Source organism: Bubalus kerabau, chromosome 16 (genome assembly GCF_029407905.1).
Source record: "Bubalus kerabau isolate K-KA32 ecotype Philippines breed swamp buffalo chromosome 16, PCC_UOA_SB_1v2, whole genome shotgun sequence".
Classification (NCBI taxonomy): Eukaryota; Metazoa; Chordata; class Mammalia; order Artiodactyla; family Bovidae; genus Bubalus; species Bubalus kerabau.
Genome location: NC_073639.1, coordinates 62,980,915 through 62,996,061, shown reverse-complemented (window position 1 = coordinate 62,996,061; position 15,147 = coordinate 62,980,915). Strand labels below are relative to the sequence as shown.

The 15,147-nt window shown below is 43.4% G+C and overlaps 1 protein-coding gene across 5 annotated transcripts in view; it reads right to left on the bottom strand.

Moving 5' to 3' along the window:
• MED13L (mediator complex subunit 13L) overlaps positions 1-15,147 on the bottom strand; it is a 280,536-nt gene that overhangs the window by 19,594 nt on the left and 245,795 nt on the right. For all 5 annotated transcript variants that reach the window (XM_055550352.1, XM_055550351.1, XM_055550353.1 and 2 more), the window contains 7 exons: positions 14,635-14,840; positions 9,844-10,781; positions 5,924-6,103; positions 5,091-5,314; positions 3,092-3,284; positions 1,969-2,395; positions 996-1,215 (listed from right to left, as the gene is read on the bottom strand). In XM_055550352.1, the coding sequence (XP_055406327.1) occupies positions 996-1,215; positions 1,969-2,395; positions 3,092-3,284; positions 5,091-5,314; positions 5,924-6,103; positions 9,844-10,781; positions 14,635-14,840 (2,388 nt within the window). The remainder of the gene's footprint in view (positions 1-995; positions 1,216-1,968; positions 2,396-3,091; positions 3,285-5,090; positions 5,315-5,923; positions 6,104-9,843; positions 10,782-14,634; positions 14,841-15,147) is intronic.

Genomic DNA, 15,147 nt, shown 5'->3' with positions numbered 1-15,147 from the left:
AACGGCATGCATTCTTTATTTGAATGGGGGAAGCAACTTTAGTCTTAAAATACAGAAATGCCAAACAATATAATTCAATCTTAATTCCTTTCAGTGACACAAAGTCTTATATTACAACTAACAGCAGTTTAAGAAGGGGTGTCACTCTGCTAGGCAAGTTACACTGTCACTTAGAAATTACCCTGTTCCCATTTTAAGGATAAATTCTCAATTTATTGTTGCTATGCCCTCAAATTTTAAAACTTGCTTTAAAATATATTTCTCAGTTCTTACACTTAATATGCATGGCATCACTGGAATTACTGTCTAATCATGTGAGATACAAACTTCGATGAAAAACTATCAACAGACTACACCAGGAGCTTTAAATTAATTCTATAGAAATGACTTGAGTTAAAAGGGACAGTAATACAAAAATCTAAACACCCATCATTTTTCACCTATTAAATTATAAACTTAAAAAATTATTACACTATGAAGCTGGTAAAGGTGCAGTGAAAATGAGCATGCTCATTCACTCCTGAGAGAACTGTAAATAACTATAACCTTTTGGGAAAGGAATCTGGCGTTATTTATCAGTATCTTTATCTAAGAATCCATTTTAAGAAATACTTGAAATGTAAACGAGAGATTACACATAAAGATGTTTATTCTGGCAGTATTCATTTATTTACTAGTCACACTATGCAGTTTTCGGGACCCTAGTTCCCCAACCAGGGGCTGAACCTGGCCCTGGCATTGAAAGCACAGAATCCCAACCACTAGCCTGCCAAAACAGTGAAACGGTAGAAAAAAATTACATGAAAACATGGTCTCAATTGTGTAAACAAACACAGAAAGGAGGTTAGAGAAACATCAAAATACTAACTAACAATGTCTGAATCTAAAAGGTAGAATTAAGAATAATTTTTTTTCTGTTTTCATATACATACAGTTAAAAAAAATGTATTCACATTCATAAAAACAACAAAGTAAATAAACTTGCAGTTAGTTACCTGGAGAATGAAAGAATTTCTCATATGCTCAGGTAAATTATCCAGCATTTCTGTGTAGCAGCGCATTAAACTCAACAGCCAAAAGTTTCCGGAAGTGGAGTCTTCCTCCGCAGTGTACGTGAAGGGGTCCACCATGTAGATGACGACAGCCGGAGGGTAGGCTTGGCTGTCTGCAGAGTCGGGCTCCGTGGGAATGCCTATTCTCTCCCTTTCTGTAACACTGTACACAGAGCCACTTATGAGACGTGCAACATAAATTATAAAAAATACATCAACTCCAGAGCAGACCGACTCCCTGGACAGAGATTACAGAGTAAATGCAACATCAACAGGGAACAAAATGAAGGCAAACCCAATCAGTCAGCACCAAGATAGATGGAAAATGACAATGTGCTTCTCTAAAATGGGAGATCTCTTTTCACCGCCATGGTTTCCTTCTACAAGGATGTTTTATAATGCTGTTATGTTAATACGAAGAGGTTGAAAGTGAAAATGTTAGTCACTCAGTCGTGTCGGACTCTTTGTCCAACTGTAGCCCACCAGGCTCCTCTGTCCATGGGATTCTCCAGGCAAGAATACTGGAGGGGTTGCCATTCCCTTCTCCAGGGCATCATCCCAACCCAGGGATCAAACCTGGGTCTCCTGCGTTGCAGGCAGATTCTGTACCATTTGAGCCACCAGAGAAATATTATTCATATAGTATTAATAGTAATATTAATTACACTAAGTATATTAATTAGTAAGTACATACTATTATACTAGTAATAGAATAATTACTAGTAAGTTTATAAGAAGTTCTCAAATTTCTTAACACTGAACTATAGACTGACAGGTGTTACCTTCTTTGGGGAAGAACAGAAATACAGTGCTTCACTAGGTTTAGAGACGCATGAAGTTGAGGGGGCTGGGGCACAGAGGAAGGGTAGCCCAGGGGTCCAAGCCGAGGCCACTCGGCTCGGTCAGAGTACTGTACCTTTCCTGTCCGTCCTGGGAGGGCTGCGAGGAGCTCTGCCCAGGCTCGGTGTCTCCAGCGCAGCCCAGGCTCCCTTGCGTTCTCTCTGCAGCGTTGGCCCCAGTGCTGGGGTTCTGCCCCCCAACACTACCGCTGAATCCTGAGGAAGAGGTAGTGCTGATCTGGTTGATGATGGGAGCAGAGGCCGATGTGGAGACTGGGGGCCCGGAAGAGCCAGAGGCTGAACTGCTTGCAGCCGGGTTCAGAGAACTGCCGTTGGAGGTGGGATTAAACGCACTGCCCGCCGAGGGCGTGGCCGAGCCTGGATTTGAAGCTAAAGGCCCAGCGCTCCCAGGTGGCACTTGCGCCTGTGCTGCTGCTGGTGGGGTCTGGTACTTAGGTGGTATCAACAGGCTGCTGTCGAGCTGCAGAGTGGCCAGATAAGGTGCTGAAAGAGGACACACAGAGAAGTGACTTCAGGGACGTCCTGCAGGTCTGGCTGATGCAGACACTCAGAACAGTCACTTTCTAAAGAGCTATGCTTCCAGGCTGCAATACTCTGGTTCTGACACCCAAAATGCTATCTCCACACTGAAACACAAGCTTGTAGATAAACAGGGAATAAACATGGGGCCACGTATTATAAATTCTGCAAGAGCCTTATTTGGAGAACAGAAGAAAAAGGACAAAACCAATCATTTTCCTTTCAGACCAATTCCACACACCTTCACTAAAAACTGAGAGGCCATGTATTCTCAGACATCATGGTATATTATGCTCCTATGTGTTTAACGCCTTATAAGCTACGTCTAAGATTCTCTTGATAATCTGGGTTAAAATTAACCAGTTAATACCAAATCATGCTGCTACATTTTTGAAATGTGGAGTAAATTAGATATGACTTCTTTAGGCTACTTTAAATTGCTTTTCAAGAATATACATGCACATATATAAAACTAACATTTAACTACTTAGAACAAAAAGATTGTGCACTCAGCCGCGTACAATTCTTTGTGACCCTATGGACGGTAGCCCGTCAGGCTCCTCTGTCCATGGGATTTTTTCAGGTAAGAATGGGGGAAGGGGGAAACAATCTGCTAGTCTACATCTCAAATTTGACTTTGTCACGTAAATCTCCATTTACCTAGGTGATGGCGGCAAACTTGCGCATAAAGTTTGAGTCTGGAATGATTGTCACTCTCCTCGCTGCCCCACGGCTGGCTGAACCACTCGCTCACGAGCTCTTCCGTCAGCTTCTGCGCCACAGTCCTCCCCACGCGCATGATCCCGTCGCGCAGCACTTTGCAGATGGGCTTGTGCTGCCCGAGTCGGCACATCTGACAGAACACAGTAGACCCCACTCAGAACAGGGACCCTCCCTCCTCAGAGCGCACCGTCAGCCACTGAGATGCCTGACATACACATGGAGGCATCTTCCTTCTTCGCTCAGCGTTTCCACGTGCAACCAGACCAGTAATGTATTTGAATCTGCTCTCCCGTCTTTCCAAACCCTGGACCAGCCTCTCTAAGGAAAAATGTTCTTTCTGAAGAAAAAAATAAATGCTTGTTCACCCCAAGCACCTCCTCCCCAACAAGGGAACACTGCTGAGCGCTACCTGACTGCTAATGGTCAAATAAAGAGCCGGATTCCTGCCTATGAAGGCTGACGGAGACATATGTCCACTGAAATCTCTTAAGTAATCCCTACTCTGGATGTTCTCCCATAGGATAACACTAACATTTTATGGGCCATCTGCTACACTGCTACATTTGGAGATCCCCAAGAGCAGAGGCCACTAAAGCAGTAGACATGCTGACCACTTTTTAAAAGTAAATAGTTGTTTTAGCACAATGAGATCCTATTATTAACCTCCAGAACATTAAAGGGGTGCTTATGGTAAAGAATGAATACAATATATCTGCAAAAAGTAAGCTACTTAACTACATGTTCACTGGCAGGAGAGCCCATATAACTAGCCCATATTAGAGTTGATGAACAGAAGGCTTACCAAACCCCTAAAAAATCCTCTAGTGTACACTCCTCTGAAGCAGGTATACATTACTGCCAAAAGAGCAATTCTGAAGTGATCGGGTAATCCTTTTATGTTCTGTTAACTTATGCTGAGAGCTTCATTTAAAAGGATGACTGGGCTTTAAAATTGCTTAGACAAGTTTTCTGCATTAGGGTAATTGTGATTCAGTATTATTATGCATCATGGACCATGCACTGTTTAGAAATTACTGTTTCCAAGGATTTCCTTTGGTGGCTTAATTGATGCCATTATTTCAGACATAAGCACCTTCTCTTTTCTCTGAAGCAACATGTAAATTTACTATTTCATGTGTACTCATACATTTATAGATGGTCAATTTCTGTTATGGAATATTTTTGAAATTCAACTTGGCATCTTATTTAATAAACATTTTGGTAATGCTTATATTATGTCACAGCTCCAAACACTTTATAAGCATTAATTTCATTTACTCTCATCAAATATGAAGATTAATTGGGAGTATAAGGTACAGAAACTTTAGTGTATATGTACTTTAGCAGAAGAAATATACACTAACTCTTTAAAGACAGGTATGATTCTAATTTTTCAAAAGTAACAGGACTTTATATACTAAATATACAAAATTATCTAACATTACTAGGGTTATTACATTATTAATCTGTACCAAAACTGAGTTTAAGATGTTTAAATAAAACATAACAGGGACATGAGTCACTAAACTTCTATGTGATTCAGGAATTTTCCAGCTAAACACTTTTATACTGTTTTCAGGAACTCCCCCCACCCCCAAGAGTAGATGTATTTTCTTTTTGTGAAGTTCTTCTGAACAACCACTAACCCCCGGTGAGTAATCCTTTTAAACTCAAGCACATAAACGGGGGAAAAAAACAGCTAGTAAGACTGGTAAAGGAAAATCTTTTCAATCTAATAAAATATAAAGCTATGATGGGAAAACAATGTACTTCCTGAAAAACTTGCAACTTATCCTTTTCTTCATCCTCCAACTATGTGCAAATTTTCCTGGAGATCTATTTTGAAGATATTTATCCTTTAAAATTTAGCCACAACTAGAAACAATCCGAGGCCCTGCATCATACAGACGACTTTCACCTCTCGTGTCTCTCTCACCTCATATACAGCGCTCAAGTCCCTGAAGAAAGTTTTGGCTCCTTCGAGCAAGGCCTCGTTTTCTGGACACACCACAATATAGGCAACATCACGGTGGCCCCCGTATGGGTCCAACAACAGCCTCTCCCAAAACGGCAAGGAGAACGGCGAGATGGTGAGGAAGTCCTTGTCGTAGCCTACCAGCAGGGTGGGGATGGGCAGTGGCTCAGGAGACTCTTCAGAACCTAAAACAAGACTGCAGCTTAGGAAAGCTCTTGCGGGTCCGTTTCCCGCTACCTCCACAACTGCGCATTCTCTGGCGATTCGTCTTAATTCTGGCATCGGACATTTTATTGTAGGCTGACATGATACTCTTAAAAGTAGTCTTCAAATCCTCTAATTAAATGGCCCCTGATGAAGAACTTTAATTAAATGAGTCAGAACATGCTTATAAAGGTTCAGTGAATGCAGAGCAGAGCAGGTTAGTGTTAGTTCTCTGAACAAAACTATCTACCTGCCTCTAAGACAGGCACTATGGTCCTGACTACAAAGAAGCTGTCAGAACTAGTTCAGAGGTTCACCCAGATGAAACGGCAGTGAGGACTGGAAGACGAGATTCTAACAAATAGTCTAGTTAGGCATTATTTGCCCCACTGACCTTGATTATGCCAAAGGCATTAAGAAATAAGTTATCTCCAAAACTGACTATTGGAAAACAGGGAGATTATAAAATGTAGTAGTCAGGAGGGAAAAGATTCTATTTTGTCAGCAAAGGAAGACTTGACAGTAACTAAAGCTGCTCTTTTCACAGAAGAAAAAAATCCGAAAGAACGTCACAAGGGAGAAAGGTCTACCGTAGGTTCCCCGTCCTGCCATCTTGTGGAACTGCTGCCAGGTGAGTGGCCCCTGCACGTGCTGGATGTTCTCCCAGGTCCTGCCCGTGCGCTTCTTCTGGATGGCGTCCTGGAGGAAGGGCTGCAGGGACAGCAGCGTACGGACCACGTCCTGGGAGGACAGCATGCTGATGTCCAGCACTGCAAGGAAAGCGACACAACAGGACCCGTCAAGGCGGGCGGGCACGGCCTCAGCGACAGGCCCTGACAGAGATGGCACCAGCAGGAGAGACTCTAAAATACTTAGTAAATAATAAATTTTATTATTATTGGAAATAATAAAAGGGGAAATAAAGTTATTCTATATAATCAAGGCTAACTATAGAACTGCCTAAAAGTGGAAAGGTAAATAGGTCTGATTTTTTAAATCCATACAGACCTGTTTCCAAGGGTATTCACAAGAAAAGAGAGCTGCAAAAATTTCTTAATGATTGCTTCATAATTACTTTTAGTTTCTTAATTACTTTTCAAAAAATTATTTATTTCCGTATGGCTATGCTGGGTCTCTGTCGCCGTGTGCAGGCTTCTTGTTGCAGTGAACAGGAGGCTGCTCTCCAGTTGCAGTGGGGGCTTCTCACTGCAGTGGCATCTCACTGTGGTGGCGTGCAGGCTCCGAGTACAGGCTCAGCAGCTGCGGCGCACCGGCCTAGTGGCCCCACGGCAGGTAGGATCTTCCTGGACTAGGGTCAAACCCGAGTCCCTGCACTGGAGGTGGATTCTTAACCACTAGATCACCAGGGAAGTCCAGTTAATTACTTTTGTTTACAAGTATCAATGTTTATCTGATTATATGATAAGTGGGAAAAGGAATTTAAAAAGAAGCTTAGAACAGCTGGAGAGTCACGGTTTCATAACACACATTCTTCCTGCTAGCAGGACTCCTTAACCTCGAACACGAAAACCTCTGAAACTCTCCCCAAACTGCACATGCATGCATGAACACAGGTGTATTTTTTTCCCAGGGGGGAGAGGGTACATAGTGCTCATCAAATTCCCTAAAAGATCTGAAGGAAGCAGCACTGAAGTTGGAGGTGGTCAGCTATGCGCCTGCAGAGCGGGGGCCTCGAGACCTTTCCTTGCTCTCACTTCCCCGGCTGGCGAGGACGGCGGCACACACGGAAACCTGTGACCTATTTACCAACTGAGCCTGGGACACACGGTGCTGAAGGGTCTGGAGACATTCTCAGGGGCGCCCTCAAATCAAAACACAGGCTGCAAATCCATGGCACAGAGATTTTGTTTTCATTTTTCAATCTGAAATGGACTTCTCAGGAAATTTCATACACAAATCTGGATTTCCAGCTTCTCTTGAAAAACTGGAAAACGATCTGACAACCCTGGGGCTGAGACCACCGCATTGCTAGAGGACCACCATCTAGAGTCGAGGAGGTGCCTCTTTCAGGCAGTTTTTGACACCCCTGCTCTGCTGCCTGCCTGAGACTGAAGCAGAATTAACCTCCTTTATCTTCAAGCCTGTGCTTCTTTTCTTCTTACAGTAAAGAAAAAAGTAAAGTACTTCTTGTACCCATGGTTCTATCTAATGTAGGAAAATGACAAACCAAGAGAGTTACAGGTTAAAGAAAAATAAAAGCAGAGGCAATTCTTTGTGAACTCTATTCCTATGCATGCAGAATAGGGTACTGTGGAAAGACACTGCTTTTTTGCAAAGCTGGCTCTCCACATCATTTGTTTACATGATCTGTCTGGTACTTTCAGCATCTGAATTTAGAACCCACGTCTCATCTGCAATATAACATGCTATTCTTCATATCCAAAGATGACACTACTTATCCACCCACCCAGACTGCTTTTCTATCTGAAGGCCACTATCTAATAAAAGAAACCACGTAAGATAATCACCCATAATTCTTTAGGGCAAAGACTTTAATTCATAAATTCATGCAGCAGCCATTAATCCAAGGCTTGCTAAGTATAAGGCATTGTACTTAAACCTTAAGGAGTTACAAAAATGAGTATAACCCTTGAAATCTTTTCTCAGGTGTCTCTACCTCCCAGAAGTCTCCTTGCTTACATAACCTTCTCCTCTGCAAGACTGAGGACGATTCCAAAAGTAGGGTCCATGTGTCTTCCATCCATAGAATCCCTCCAGCTTGGCCTCTGCTCCCACAAACAGCTCTCACTGTGGTCAAAAGACCTGTTTAATACTTATCTTAAAAGCCTGGCTTACTGAATGCCTGCTGACCACTCTCTTTGTGGAGCTTGGTTACACAGCAGAATGCAGTAAAGCTCTAAGTCAGGCCCTCCTCTGGCTCCACACCTGCTTCCTCCTCAATGAGGCCTCCTCCTTCACCACGCCCTGACCTGGGCTATCATCCCTGTGCCGTCCACTCCCCTTCCCCTGAGCTCCATGCCATAAAGTCCCAAGTGTCCACCTGGACATCTCAAAGGAGATCTTTAAAACTTACTTCCCAAACTCAATTATGACCTTTAGACCTAGTCTTTCCCCAGAACACTCATTTTTGACCAACATGCCACTGTCTGTCCAGGTGTACAAGTCACAAACCTGGGTGTCTTCCTTAATCTCTCTCTCTCTCTCTGATCCCCAAAACCCAACGCGTTACCAAGTCCTGCCATAATACCTCCCAAACGGCCCCTGACTGTTCCCACTTCTTGTCCATCTCCTGTGCTGGGACACTAAGCCAAGCTACTGGTTCTTCATCTGCGGCAGGAACTTCTCAGTGTCCTTCAACCCCCTCTTGCCGTTTTCTAATCCTCAGTCCGCGTTCCAGTCAGAGTCCACTGTTTCTGAGTACACAAATCTGATGGCAGTGTCACTTCATAACCCATCAAGGACTTGTTAAAACTGAAGACCCAGGGCCCAGCGTGTTCCCAAAGGCTCTTGATAATCTAGCCCTGCTGGCCTCTGGGCTCGTCTGAAGGCCCCGCACCCTACTTAACTCTGGCCCTGCACACTCGCCACTCCTGCCCTCAGTTAACCTGTACCCAGCGTTGCAATCTCGAATATCACTGCTTCTTCAAGCAGTGTCCTCTGACACCCCATGCTTTCATCACTTACAATGGTTTGCAGTTATATGCTTATTTGTTTAATTATGTGATTCATGTCATTTTCCAAAATAGATTAGAAAGTCCCTGAGGGCAGGTACCTTGTCTCTTTCATTCACCACTTTCTCCCCCAGGACACATCACAGCATAGATAAGAGAGTGAATAAAGAAAAGGAAGAGTCAGGTGCTCAGCACTCTTAGAGCCAAACTCCAAAAACGTTTATCACCTGGAGTTTTTAAGACAGTGACATCCCCAGGAGCCCCAACATAAAGTAAAACGTGATTACTGTCACCAGAGACGTAAAATACTGGAAAATCAGAGGAAAGAGAAAGTACTCTGTAAATGGACAGAAGGCTTCCTGGAAGAAGTATCATGGAAACTTGACCCAGAAGGGTGTGCAGATTATCAGTCTGTATAATCTAGATCAGGGCCCCCCAATCCCTGGGCCACAGACAAGTACCAGTCCGCGGCCTGTTAGGAACTGGGCTGCACAGCAGGTGAGAGCCGGGCAAGCGAGTGAAGCTTCATCTGTATTTAGTCACTCCCCATCACTCATATCCTCCTGGTCGGTGGAAAAATTGTCTCCCATGAAACCGGTCCCAGATGCCAAAAAGGATAGGGACCGCTGATCCCGATGACTTTTATCCCACAACGTAATTACTCTTCTCCAAATGTGTTTCAACATGAAACATTTCCCCATCCTTAAATTTCGAATTTCAAGATAGCTCTCACTTCAGTTGTGTCTATTTTTTAAGAAATAAAACTTAAAATTTTGTCACATAAAGTAAGGCAAGTGTGCGAGTTATCGTCATGCCGAGACAGTTCTCAAAGTAAATCTGTATTCCGGGAAACCTACCATTGCTGTGAGGCCAGGAGTGCACAGTGGCGCTTCTCACCAGGGCTTCATCCACTTTGCCACCCGTGGGATTATCCACATACTGCCGACCCTGCTCCAAGGCATTAAAACATTCCGTCCAGTAATCATTATTATCTGCCTGCACCCGGTCGTAACTCCAGCTCACGCAGGGAAGGGTCTGGCGGCTGCTGGAGGAAATGTAGTCTAGGAAACTCAGTGAAGCAAAAGGCTGTGTGTGTTGGTTCTGCAAGAGGAGGAGAAGGCTTATCGGTGGCTCCTGGGGTTTTCTGGCTCCTTCCATGTGAGGAAGGAAGGTGGTCTGACACATCATTAGGCGCCTTTCAGCAGCCTGACCAATGTCAGAATTCTTCCCAAAAATATCCAACTCATCTTCCAGGAAGAGTCCCGAATTGTAACCAAGTTTGCGATTCATGATCGCACTAAACCCACAGGTGCAGCGGTACTGGTCCTCGTTGGAAGAATCGGGGATGTAGAGCCCGACATCCGCCCCTTTGATGTTCATGTTGCAGGCACAGATGCAACAGCTGTCAAAGTTTCTGTCTTTAAAGATATTCATTACGGAATCCGAAAGAATCAGGGTGACATAGAGACTGTGGGCTTCGGGGATTGGCTGCATGGTGGCAGGCTCCACAGAATTGAGAGGCCGAGTGGTAGAGGGGGTAGAGGCTGGTGAGCCCTGGTCGGTGCTGTCATACTTCACAGAGCCCTGACCACTGGCAGTGCCCCCTCCTCTGGGAGTTCTTGGTGTCCTGGGGGTTCGTGGTGTGGGGACAGAGAAGCGAGGGGTTGCTGGGGATGGTAAAACTCCTGCTCCACTGTTGCTGGCTGGGGCAGCGCTGTTGAGCGTCACCGGCGTGTTCATCTGTGGCGTGTTCAGATAATCTGGATCTGCCAGGCTCCCGACACTAGGCACATTGCTGCAAGAGAGATGGCACCTCGTGAGAACAGGGGGCAGGACACGGGTGCCAGACACACGCCTCAGCACCCCAGCCCGGCCCGGCCATTTCTTATTTATGCATGCTATTGCTTGGTTTATTTGGTTTTCTTTTCTTTCTTTTTTTTTTTTTTTAAGGATTCAAAGGAGTCAGTGCAGTGTGTGGAAAAGCAAGCAGCAAGGTATGAAGAATAATTCAATATAGCAGTGCCCTTCCACTTAGTCCACACTTCAGTAAGCCTCCTCTTCATCTTTTGAGGAAACTTTGGCTATTTTTAACAAGAAAACATGATGCTGCGTTTGGACAAAGTAGTTCTGAAAAACTCTAACTACTAAATAGAACTTTAACACATGAGTTCAGATGCCAAATTAGCTAGAAGACCATAGATGAAATTCCCATCTAATTTGCAATTACAATTTTGTCCTTTTTTGAGACTGAAAGTCTGCCAGTGTACTTGTTCTCTGAGGCTATAATCTACATATGATTCTACAGTAGTTATAATCAAACGCACATGAAAATTTAACATTTTTCTAGTTTCCAAAAAACGCAGTCCTATCTAGCTAGCATTTTTATTGTAATGAGTGACCATGAGGGAATTCTATTTGAGGAACCCATTGGCCAGTCATATATTACAATTAATACAAATGTTACACATGCTGCCAAGAGGACTTGGTCTTAATTAGGTCTGTGCATGTAAGTATACATGCCACATCAAAGTGTCCCAACTGCTAATAGGCTTCTGCGGTAGGCAACTGCAGTTCATTTTCTATTTTCCATACACCATGCAAAACAGCACCATGATTTTGAATTCCCAGAGACAATCACACTGTGCTGTTTTCTTATAAGCAGTGACTTCTGTCTGGAATAGCCACAAAGAAAACAAAACAGTGTCCATGATTTTGTAATAAAAGTTCTTATTGTAATAAAATGTTCTTGATATACATTCTTAGAGGTACCCATAAAACAGATTGGGATCACTCTTTCCAATTAGAAGGTATCAAAAGAAATAATATTTTTTAAATGCTTAAAATTCTTCTATTAATACTGTGCTTAAACTAATGTTCCTCCAATAAAGTACATATTCATTCACTTATAATTTGAAAGAAGAATGTCATAAAGTAATGGCTCTTTGAACCATTTTCTTTTGATTTTCAATTAGCTATGCCTAACCTACCAACCTGAAAATCCAAATCAGGCTCTGCAAAGAAATGTTCAATCTGAGGCACAGTGGTGTCTTTGAGTACAGATAACGAGTGACCCAGAAACCCTGATCAGCAATCACTGCTATCTCAGAGAACAAAATAGTAAGTGTGTAATAATGATCTTTACTCTAATTGGACTCCTTTCAAATTTTCCTGTTCAACAAAACTCTAAAATGATAATGCAGTTCAGATCAGAAAAGGAACTACAACGATTAACTGCAAACCTAAATAATTAAATTGCTCCCGAGGCAGTAAAATGGTTTATTGTGTATAGGAACCTGACTTTTCCCATTCAAGAAAAATGAACTGAGGACCAACCAACCCCATGCTAGTTGCTGGGTATGCAACAGTGAAAAAAAAAAAAAAGAGGAAGGAAAGTCAGTGCATGGCAAGTATGAGAGGCATCAAGAGAGTGCTGGTGTGTTCTGTTAATAAAGCGGGAGGACTTCCCTGCAGCTCAAACAGTAAAGAATCCGCCTGCGATGCAGGAGACCAGGGTTCAATCCCTGGGTCGGGAAGAGGCTCTAGAGACAGGAATGGCAACCCACTCCAGTATTCTTGCTTGGAGAAGTCCATGGACAGAGAAGCCTGGAGGGCTACAATTCGTGGGGTTGCAAAGAGACACGACTGAGCAACTAATACACACACACACAGAGACACAATGACACACCCACACACACACACACAGTGACACACCCACACACACACAGACACCCACACCCACACCCACACCGAGTGAAGGAGACCACAGCAGGACGACTTCCCACAGTCCACAACTGTGCAGTCCAGGAAGTAAGGGAACCACCAGCCCCATGTGCTGCACTTAAATGCAGTCTTGGTCTCAACGAGCCACATGCTCAGCTACAACACGAGGTGGTAGGTGCCACACTGGAAGGTACAGGTACGCTTATTTCATCCCAGAGGGTTCTGTTAACAGCGCCAGTTTCGAATACCAAGAATCTCTGGGGTGGCAGACAACAGATTTAACAGATCTAAACAATGATCTACATTATCTGTTACAGAAACTATCATGCAGCAAAGGGTGTGTTGCTGTTTTGAGGAGCTTGTGTGTGTAAGAGGCTAGGCGGTGGAACGGCTTCTGAGGCGGCTGCACCGCTCGTGCTCAGCACACTAAGCCCTGGGGTGCAGTCGCTGCAGCCGTGCGCGCCAGTCTGAGATGAAACAAGCTGGGACACAACTGGAGAACGGCAGCCGAGGATAAGCCAGGCCCTGCGCTACAGCGTGCTTCTGGGCACACACTTTCATACTACTGGTGGCATGCTGCTTCCACAACCATTAGTTCTCAGAGCATTTCAAAAATCTTGTGCCTGAAACTCCATTTTAAACAGAAGAAGACCTAGGTAGAAGGATCCCTTAAGGTCATACAGACACTAAACAAAAAAGGCAGGAATTCGAGTCCTGTGACTCCATGTACTTCTCCAAGTCTAAGGTTCTTTTAAAGTACTTCGCTGTCAGTTTCTCATTCCAATATAGACTTTACACAAACATAGGCATACAGCCTGCTTATAAAATTAAAGTTGATTTCATTAAGATGATTTCTATACAAGGTCACGAAAGTGGCCCACAAACTGGACCTACAGTATAAATTTGTCTTAGCTTTTAGAATGTAACTCTGAATTAACTGTCAACAACTTTTTCTTTGGCGGGGGGAGGCGCGCCACACGTCTTGCAGGATTTTAGTTCCCTGACCAAGGATTGAACCCAGGCCATTCACAGTGAAAGTGCCGATTCCTAACCACTGGACTGCCAGGGAATTCCCAACTATCAACATTTCAAAAAGGAAATGTACATTAAAATCTCTCACATTCCTGCCTGAACAACTCCCTAAGGTTGAATAGCAAAAAGAAAAGCAAAAAGAAAAAAATAAACGTCCCTTTAAAGGGGGCAATACACACTCAAACCGTTTACTGATGGCCCCACTCGCCCCACTGTCCCCACAGTGACACTGGGTGTCAGGAGCGGCCAGTATTTTGCTCTGCCCAGTCCACTCCATCCACATATTGCTTACTTGGTCCTGACAGACATTTGAGTTTGTGGCCTTTTACTTTAAAGCATTTACATTATGTCATTAAGAAATTATCAATCAAAGGGAAAACTAATTCTGCACTGTTGAAGTCAGAATGACAGGATGAACTATGTACAAGCTATGATAAATACTTCCTTTTCCCTCCCTGTATCATGGCACCGTTCTATTGCTGCTTTCTTGTATGACAAAGGGTCAGCAACAGAAAGTAGCATATGAATACTTAACCTTAAAGTGCCTTAAGTAAACACATCTGAAATCCTCAAAGTACGTATTAAGGAGTACTTACCACCGTCACCCTAAAAATATTACCCACTCCAATCTACTGCTTGGTTCTGTGACAGACACTGATTTGACACTGAATGACCATAAACACCATGGTTCTCTACACAAATAACCTCAATTTTCCCATATATATGAAATTTAGTTTAGAAAATAATATTTTCAACACAAAAGAATATGCACAAAAACATGAATGGCCGATAAAGTTTCAAATGAAATGCTGTCATCATGTAAAGTAAATACTTAGGTTAAATGATAGAAATCCTATTAAATATGGCAGCCGACTTGACACAATCCCAGCACATACTTGTAGCCATCTCTAATGAAAGTGGCCGCAGGTGGCATGGGCAGTTGTTCAATTTTAGGAGGGATTGCCCATGAAGGCCGAAACAGACAGGCATCAGGAATCTTCAGAGGTAGCAGGCATTGGCTGGGCAACATCTTCAGTGGAGCAAACATGGAGGATCCCACAAAAGGCTGAAAAGTTGGAACTTTGTGCACGTACGAAAAGTCCTGTGACAACAAAGTGGGGTTGGTGATCAAGCTGGTAAACAACTCGAGGACATACCATAATAGCAATAAAAATGACTGAATTCACTATTTCTCTTATCTGATTAATGGAAAAATGTGAATGCCAACATTTAAATTAATCAAAAGACACTAATTAATACGCCAAGTGACATACCACATGATCTAATCCAGAGAACCCTTAGGAATGTATGTATATATTGCATACAGACAGTACTATTTTAAAGAAGTTGTAGAAAAATGTGCTTTAAAATCACCCTGTCTTTGTATGGGCTTCCCAGGTGGCGTGAGT